Source organism: Beta vulgaris, chromosome 9, assembly GCF_026745355.1.
Source record: "Beta vulgaris subsp. vulgaris cultivar EL10 chromosome 9, EL10.2, whole genome shotgun sequence".
Lineage (NCBI taxonomy): Eukaryota > Viridiplantae > Streptophyta > Magnoliopsida > Caryophyllales > Amaranthaceae > Beta > Beta vulgaris.
Window position 1 is genome coordinate 41,838,987 of NC_079210.1, and position 9,795 is coordinate 41,848,781.

General features: G+C 34.3%; 1 protein-coding gene across 1 annotated transcript; it reads left to right on the forward strand.

The window, feature by feature from the left end:
- The first annotated feature begins 233 nt into the window (after positions 1–233).
- Positions 234–6,620, forward strand: LOC104903855 (lysine histidine transporter-like 7). The gene is made up of 5 exons (XM_010691980.4): positions 234–749; positions 3,949–4,082; positions 4,201–4,640; positions 5,819–5,950; positions 6,041–6,620. The coding sequence occupies exons 1-5, from the start codon at positions 313–315 to the stop codon at positions 6,521–6,523; spliced, it is 1,626 nt and encodes a 541-aa protein (XP_010690282.1). The 5' UTR covers positions 234–312; the 3' UTR covers positions 6,524–6,620.
- The last annotated feature ends 3,175 nt before the right edge of the window (positions 6,621–9,795 follow it).

Here is a 9,795-nt window from a genome sequence, read left to right on the forward strand (position 1 = left end):
AATTTAAATACAATCAATTATGTTTATATCAAATTGGTCGGAATCGAGAGTATTTGACTATATACAAATTTAGTAGGATTCCATCATAAAACCGATGGATAGACCTAAACAAAAATCATATAGTTTCATTCTCTACTATTTCTAAATTATTACCTTTTTTAATTTCTTTTTCAATAATGCTTCTCCATCACCATATTAAACTCATACATATATATATATATAGACTATGGTGGTATTAGCTATTAAGCTACCAAGAACAAAGAAAGGGAGATAATAAAAATTTACTCCTAAATTATATTCTTTAGAAAAAAAATGCAAAAACCTATATTGCATAAATCTTTACAGCAACTAATGCAAGAAGAAACATTAAAAGATCAAAATGCTGTTGCAGCCATTGTTGCTGATTCAATCACCTTAGAGTCCAAAACATCAGTAGATCATTTTTCTATCTCCATTATCAATGAGAGTAGCAGGAGTACTAGAATTAATCCTTTGGAAGAACATGATTATGAAGATAATACAATTATTAACAGTAATAATAATAAAAATTATAACGTAAGTTTTTCATCAGAAAGAAAGGTTGAAGAAGAGGAAGGAGAGAAAAAGGAAGAAATTCATCCAATAGAAGCATGGCTTCCTATCACAGAATCAAGAAAGGGAAACTTATATTTCTGCATCTTTCATTTGCTTTCTTCTGGGCTTGGAATTCAGTCACTTGCTCTTCCTCTGGCTTTTACAACTCTTGGCTGGTTAGTATATATGTGTTAATATGTTTTTTATTTAATGTATCTTGATTTCATATAAAAAATTTGATTTTCTGATTGTTATATGTTATGCAATATCTTTTTTTGACAGGAATGCAATATCTTAATTAATTTAAAATGAAAAGTAACAATACTATATGGAAGTAATATTCATTGTTACATCACCTTACATGAGTTCAAAACATACATATTAATTTATTGAAGTCCTTTTTTTAAGAACATGAACTAGTTATGACTTGGGTGGTCTTTTCAAATACTTGTACCTATGAGTAACATTTTATCATTCTATATATTTTTCTATACATTATTGTCTGATCTTGAGATTGAGGTATGTATATTATTTTCTTTCTTTGGTTCTCTAAAGGGTTTGTACATAATTCAATTATTATTGTGTTTTCATAAAACGAAATGGGCATCAATTCATTAGCGTGTTTTTTTTTTTTCACTTAAAGCGGCGATTTAAATTTAAACCAAGATCCTGTTAGGGGTTACAACACTTCTACTTGGGCCATTCAAGTTTGGACCCGAGTAGTAATCTAGCAAAATAAGTTTATAACATTCTGGGAGGGTTTCAAAATACATTCGAGTTCATAACAACTACGATTGTCTTCTCTTGCACGCTTTGCCAACTCATCAGTTGGGGTGTTGGCTTCTCTTCTTTCATGTATGAGCTGACCTCCGTCCTGGTCTAGGAGTATCCTGCACAATTTAACTATTCTGATTAGATGGTCTTTCCTTTCCTCCCTGGAGTTGATTTCTGACACAGCTTTGCTACAGTCTGATCGATGATGTAGTTGGTCCAAGCTTCTTCCCGTGCCCATTGAAGGCCAAGAAGTATAGCTTGAATTTCCGCAGCTTTGCTATTTTTACAAAAGCACTTGGCCTTAGATCCTTTGATCCATCCACCATAACTATCTCTGCAAAGACCTCCTATACCTGTTACAAGATTAGCGTGTTGATTCCTATTTTTATTACATTGCAAGAGTTTTATTTATGACACACAAGGTATAGTGTTGTTGCTAGGTTGTTTGTCTTTAGTAGATGGAGTTAATATGGAATGAGGCTTTTTCTTGCATGATAGAGGAGCACCACCAAGGAGTGCATATGTTCTTTTAGAAGGTTGTTCAACATTTTATTAAATATCTATATTACTCTTATTAATTTTATAATAATTACTATTCATGATATTGCTAATAATGTAACCTTAATAAATATGAGTACCATTGTCAAAAGAAATAAATAAATAAATAAATATGGTATATGAGGTTTAACATGTACGTCACATTTCGTATTTGATCTGATGGCTTGATTTGATATAGTGATTAAAAGCTACACTTTAATTGAAAAATATATACCATAATAAATTAAAAGCATCTGATTGCTTATAAAATTTAAAAAGATCCTTCCCATCTATATTAAGGGCTTGTTAATTCTCCCCAACTTATTTTCAGTTCAGTTCAGTTCAATTCAGTTCAGTTCAATTCAGTTTAGCTCTGGACAATACTTTAACTCTCACATATCACTATTCATTTCAATTCAATTCAATTCAGTTCAGTTCAATTCAGTTATTTTATGTCCAAAAGAACCGACCCTAATTGGGAACAATATACAAGGATATGGATTTTGGTTAAGAAATTACTAAGGTCCGTTCCACAAAATACAACTTACATAAAGTGTTGATTAGTTGATTAGTCTTTGTGGAAATCAGACAGAGTAGTGGAAGTAAATACTCCTTGAAAAAATTCAATTTGTGTGCACAATGCTTCCTATTAGATTATATCAAATACTGTGATTTTCCATGAAATTTCTTTTTAGTTCATTCGTTTACACCAAATCTCTTATATATGATACAAATTAACTTAGTGACATTTCCTATACGCAATTGCTATGAACCTCACATAGATTTTCATAAAACAAGTCCATGTGTTGGCTAGGTGAGATTGTGGGAAAAGGAAAGGTACGCAAAAGGATATATACTTAAAAAGGAAATTTCTAACCTAAATCACATGGCTTATGTTAGAAAAATCTACTTTAAAATATTCTAATTATGTTTAGCAATTGCGTGCTGCGTTTAGTAATAATAGTGCAACTGATTTTGCAAGACCATTATGTTTTTAGAAAATTGGTCAATGTCAGTAAATGGTTACATAGAATGGCAAGAAAATTTTCATAAATGCAAGATACGAGTTCTCTTTTGCTTTCACATCTTTATATCTTCCCATTAAGTTCGAATATAGAAATATCAAACATGATATAATTAGTCAAGTTGATAATCAGTGGCAGACCATTCATTCCTTAAGTATATGCCTAAGAAACGGCCTTTGCTCAAGTCCAATAGAGCTTTGCATTCCTCTTGATATTTGGTTCTCCACTTGCATAAAAATGGGGACAAATTAATTATTGTACTATTAACTAGTATCTATTTTAGAGGCACCTTTTGTACAAAAGTGAAAATTCTTGTTGAGAAAAGTTAGTAATTCCTTAATGATGATAAAACATGAATGAAATTACCAAGTTCCACGTCACATCTATTAGCTGAAAGTGAAATTAGACAATGTTAGGATAAGAGGCATATTCAATTATATGTTCACTAGCAATAATTAAGCACTATCAACACAAGAAACAACAATAAGGATCACACAAGAAGATTTAACGTGGAAACCCGAGAACCGGGAGAAAAACAACAAATCAATGCACTAGGACTTTCAATGATGTGTATGGTACAGTGAATTACAAGGCTTCCAAGATCCCTCTGCAGATCTAACCTAATCACCCAAAACCGAATCCCAAGTTCCAAGCTCGAACCCGTGTTTACCCTTGGGTTTTTCTTTCTCCACCACACCAATTATTTCCATCCCATGCTTATTTTTGTAGCCAAATAGAAATAATAGAATCCTACTAGGAATTAATAACATAATCCTAGAATATAATACATGTCAAACTATATCCACTTTTCTAAATACAACTCTACTAGTATTAGGAAACTATAATCCTTGACATACTTGGATACTTTTCAAAACATGAAAGATCTCCATATCGCAACAGACAAAGAGCTCCATTGCTTGCATGGCCTATGTACATGAGTACATTATGTTTATATGTGACTAAATGAGCCAGATAAGACTATAAGGGTCCAGGTGCTATAATAATAGTTTAGATATTAATTATGTCATTGCGTCTTCAGGTTTTGGGGAATCACATGGTTTTCAATGGCATTCATATGGCAACTCTACACCATTTGGCTTCTTACTCAACTCCATGAATCCTCCACTGGCTATCGCTGCAGCCGATACCTCCAACTAGCCATGGCAGCATTTGGTTAGTCCATCCTCTTTTCCCTATTTTAGACTAATTGGGTATTAGTGGTATGACTAGATCAGATAGTATACAGGAGACTAGCTATATAACTTAATGACTCTTTTTTGTATGTTATAAGGTCCTAAGCTTGGGAAATTGCTAGCTCTCTTTCCAGTAATGTACTTGTCTGGAGGAACCTGTGTAACACTTCTGATAGCTGGTGGTGGGACAATGCAACATCTATACCATATACTGTGTCAAAATGGTGATATTTGCCATCCAAACTCACCAACTACTATAGAATGGTACTTGGTTTTTGTATGCTTAGCCATTGCTATAGCACAGCTCCCTAACTTGAATTCAGTGGCTTGGGTATCACTAATTAGCGCGATCACAGCCATGGTTTACTGCACTCTTATCTGGATTTTATCCATCAGCAATGATGGACATACTGGATATACATACCGCCACCCTGCTAAGGGGTTGGAACTTGAGATGAGATCATTCAAGGATGTTCTATTGGCAATTGGGGTAGTTGCTTTTTCTTTCAGAGGTCATAACCTTGTGCTTGAGATTCAGGTATGAATATGATTATATGATATTACCCTTTTATGTTTTTAGATTAATGAAGGTCTTGTAAGCCATAGATTAGCAGGTGGTACTAACTCTTACGGCCCGTTTGGTAGTTTGTCATAAATGGTGGTAATGGGAATGAATTTGTGCGTAAATTTGTGAAAAATATCATTGTCCATTTCCATGGTAATGGTAAATTTTTTCTAAAGTGTGAATTTTCATTCTCATCCAATACCACCTTGTAGGTGGTAATGAGTGGTAATGAAAATTGCTTCACCTTGGAGACAAAAACACAAGTTTAGGGTGAGATTGCTTGCCCATGGAGAAAAATTGCCTCCCTATGGAGATTTTAAGTGTTTCCCCAATAAAATTACACTTAAACTTCTTTCCCATCATCGCAATTTATTAATGACTACCAAAGTTAAAGTAGTACTAATATAGCAGTATGCCAGTTTCATTAAGCTTAATTAATGAATGCTTAGCTCAGGCAAAAGGCCAACCATACTTAACAGTCATTAACAAAGGCACAAACTATCACATAGGAGAAATATTGGATTTGGAATTTGATGAAAGTTTAGACTCATAAAAGTTGAAATGGGGTGCTTTCAAAATTGCTTCACCTTTTTTAAAAAAGTATCAGAGCTGCTCAGTTACAATCAACTGATCAAGTATAAACATAAAGTAAAACGAAGTTTGAGGTGTTCAATCAAGTCTAATAAAATCTAGACAAATTTAAGGGGATAAAGCGATAAATAGGATTTTATTCTTGATTTTTTTTTTACCTTCACCACCTAAAAGGGAAAAAACTTTATCTACCCACTGAGTCAACAACCCACTACTAATAGAAATGAATAAATAGTGGAATCCAACTCATCAATTCTAATAGTTTTTTAATGCTCTATTTCTAGTGGGTTAACTACCCAGCTCACCAACAAGATACTTTTTCGAAGTTGGATTATATAATGGAAGCATAATTACACAAATTAAATGTCATTGAAACTTGCCAAAAAGCGTTGGGTTCATCAATAAGTGTCTTCCACTAAGGATAATTTTTCTCTTTCTTTTAGGAGGAAATTATCAAATATGAATTCTTAACATAACTTTTCTTCCTTCAATTTGCATTTACTTACAGCATACCTCATGATGGAAAACTAAAGTTTAATGAATTAACTGTGATATTTCAGGGAACTCTACCAGCAAACACAAAAGATCCAACCAACAAAAGAATGTGGAAAGGAGTAAAAATTTCATATGCACTAATAGCAATATGTTTGCTTCCCCTAGCAATTAGTAGGTACTCGGCCTATGGGAACTTGGTAATTACTAACCATTGCACAAAAAATTCTTATCTTACCTGAATGCTAACAAATAAATGACATTTCTACAAAAACACACTTGGATTTCAGATATCAAATGCAGGGAAGTGGAATACAAAATTCCATGGGAAACATGGCTCAGACTTGAAGCTAGCCATAATATACTTCTTTCTCATCATAAACAGTCTATGTTCATTTCAAGTTTATGCAATGCTAGTTTTCGACAATTTTGAGCTGCGGTACGTGACAATCAAGAAGAAGCCCTGCACCTGGTGGCTAAGAGCAGGGTTAAGAATATTTTTCGGGGCATTGGTATTCTTCATAGCAGTCGCGGCTCCATTTTTGCCCCTACTAGCGCCTCTAATCGGAGGGATTGCTTTACCAGTTACCTTTGCTTACCCATGTTTTATGTGGATCTCTATTAAGAAACCCTGTAAATTTGGTGCAATGTGGTTTCTTAACTTGGTTCTTGGTAGCTTAGGCATTCTGCTTAGTGTTTTGTTAATCATCGCAGCTATTTCCAATCTTGTAACCAAGGGTCTATCTACCAATTTCTTCCATCCTAAACCATAGTTGATTTTGTAACATTTTACTTTGATGGAAATATACATGAGAGTAATAATATGCTCTCGGAAGCACAATGAGAACTGTGCTCCTACAATACAAAATAGAACATTTGCGATACAAAAACGAACAATATACTGTTGAAGTGGAACATTACAAAATTCACTTATGAAAACGAACATTTTAATGTTGAAATGAAACATTATAAGAATTCATTTATGAAAAATAACATTTTATTGTTGAAGTGGAACATTACCAGAATCCAAATACGAAAATGAATCTTTTTTGTTGAAGTGGAATATTACTAGAATTCAATTACTTAAATAGACATATGCTTATCAAATATAGAACATATTTTCATAGAAAATAGAAAATTTTTTTGGTGAAAAAAATGTTTTAAAAGAGCATTATTTTCAAAAATAGAACATTTGCTTATTGGAAATAAAACAGATTCACGAAATATAAAATACAATTTTCTGCTGAAAAATAAGCTTAAAACGAACATTTGTTGAAATAAAACATTTGTTTATTGAAAATAGATAATTTTTACGAAAAATAGAACAATTTTTTTTGTTGAAAAATATGCTTAAATGAACATTTGTTGAAATAGAACATTTACTCATAAAAAATGGAACAAATTTACTGGATGCCACCGTGCTCTCGAGAGCACAATAGAAATTTCATCATAGACATTCACTACTAGAACTTATAAAACAATGAAGCATGATGCTTCATTCTTGCCATGTTGTACTTAGGGCTGGCAATGAGTTGAGACAGCTCGTGAGATACTCGAACTCGGCTCGGTCAAAGCTCGGTCAAAGCTCGACTCGAGTGAGCTCGACTCGAGCTCGAACTCGACTCGACAGGTTAACGAGTCGAGTCGAGCAACTCAATACTCGACTCGAGAAACTCGTGAGATGCTTCATTCTTGCCATGTTATACTTTTACTTTTTTTTAAGAAACTTTAACTTTATTTTTTCCTATAAAAAATACTTGTACTTTTCTTTTTAAAAAAAATGAAAAAAAAAGTGTATAAAATGACCAAAGAGCAAAGTAAAGAATTTCTTCTAAAAAAATAGAACTATATCAAATGACCAAAAAGTTTGAAACGAGTTCGAGTTCGAGCTTGAAACGAGTTCGAGTTCGAGCTTGAAACGAATTCGAGTTCGAGCTTGAAACGAGTTCGAGCTCGAGTTCGAGTTTGAGTTCGAGTTTAGGTTTCGAGTTCGAGTTCGAGCTTGAAAATTTGAAACTCGCGAGTTTTCGAGTCGAGTCGAGTTTGAGTATGAGTTTTCGAGTTCGAGTCGAGTTTAGTCAAACTCGAGCTCGACTCGCATCATTGCCAGCCCTAGTTGTACTCGTATTGAATGTGGGTATGATACGGTATTTAATGTATGTTGGGTATGTTGCTCTATAATGTTATTTGCAGGGGTGAAAGTTATTCGAATAAAATCCAAAATCCAATTCAATTCAATCCAAATTAGTAATTCGGATCGGATTCGAACTGTGTTCGGATTGGATTCGGATTGAGAATTTTTGAAAAATTAGATTTTCGGATCGGATTGGATTAAGGGTAATTGGATCCAAAAATCCAATATAACCAAATAGTAATATGCCTTGTATTATGTATCTGGATTGGGCTTAAGTGCTTAACTGATTTTTTTATTATAAAAAAACCTACTCCATAGTCCAATACACATAGAACTTCAATCCTTCCCCTACAGCACTAATTGCACTTAATTCCTCATTTCCTAAATCTACTAGGCTGCTGTTGTGCTTAATTTATTTTATCGAAAATTGAAGTTTTAAAAGAATCGGATTTTCGGATCGGATCCAATCTAGAGTATGAAATTTCGGATTGGATTGGATCGGATCGGATTCAAACCCTAATTGGTTTGGATTCGGATTGAAAAATTGAAATCCAAATTTTATTTGGATCGGATTGGATTAGCCATAATCCAAACCGTACACCGAACTTTCACCCCTAGTTATTTGATTATGGGTGTTACAGCTGTTACTCCAGTTTTATTTGTTTCTTTCGCCCCACTAAAGTCCTTACACAAAGTCTTAAGAGCACCCACAATGGAGAGGAGGTCCTCTTCCTCTTATATTTTCTCTCTCCTTTTCTCCTCTTGACACCTCATTTTCTCTTTCCTCCACCTCATTTCCCACTAACTCATCCTCTTCCTTTTAACATCTCCATATATTTTTCTACAACAAAGAGGATCCTCTTCTTCTTACTTTACACATACCCCCACAAACTTAAACAACTAGAAAAAAAAAAATTCAGCATTTCTTGTGAAAACGCAGCAAAACAAAGGGAAAGAGCTGTGTTTTGCATCTCAGTCATCATCCTCTTCAGCACAAGGGCCGAGGCTCCATTTCCTATACAAAAAGAGGATTTCCTTCAATCCTCTTGCTAAGAGGATCCTCTTGCTTTGGTCTACAATGGAGAGGAGCTCCTTTTTTAGGAGAGAGAAAGCTAAAAGGAGATGAAATCCTCTCCATTGTGGAAAAAAAAAAATATGACGTCCTGAAATTTTCCAGTTATGTCCTAAATATGTGTATAAAAATACGGTATTGGTATATTTCATCTTTTTTCTCATTCCTCCCCTTCCTTCTTCACTTCCCCTCCCTATCATCTTCCACATCACCACTACCTCACTAGTAGAATAAATGCTATTTGCTGCGGTGATATTGCTGCGGTTTTACCCATATGCAGCAATATATCACGTAAAAAAAATATATATATATAAAATAACCATATTGTTGCGGTTTCAACCGAAAACCGCAGCAATATTGTTTCAACAGAAATTTTTCGAAATTTTTGACTATTTGACCAAATATATTGCTGCGGTTTCTGGCAAAAAAACCGCAGCAATATATTAAAATAATATTAAAAAATATTATTTAAACCTATTGCTGCGGTTTCTAGAAAAAACCGCAGCAATAGGGTTATTAGGGTTTTTTTAAGGAATAGGTTTTAAGGCGTGGTTTTCTATTTCTCTCTCACTCTTTCCCTCTTCCCTCCTCCCTCACTGTCGTTTCCTTCCCTCTCTCACTCATCCGGTTTCCTTCCCTCTCTCACTCATCCGGTTTCCTCCCTCCTTCTTACTTTACCATATCTCCTCCCTCATTTTGTTCGTCAACCACGCACAATAATCTCCGATTTTTCTCTCTCCTCCTCTTCATTGTTCTTCGTTCTTCGTCACTCGCGACCTACTGATCTTGGCCGTCGCTCGTCGTCCAGCCATCTCGGCCGTCGCTCGTCGTCCAGCCAT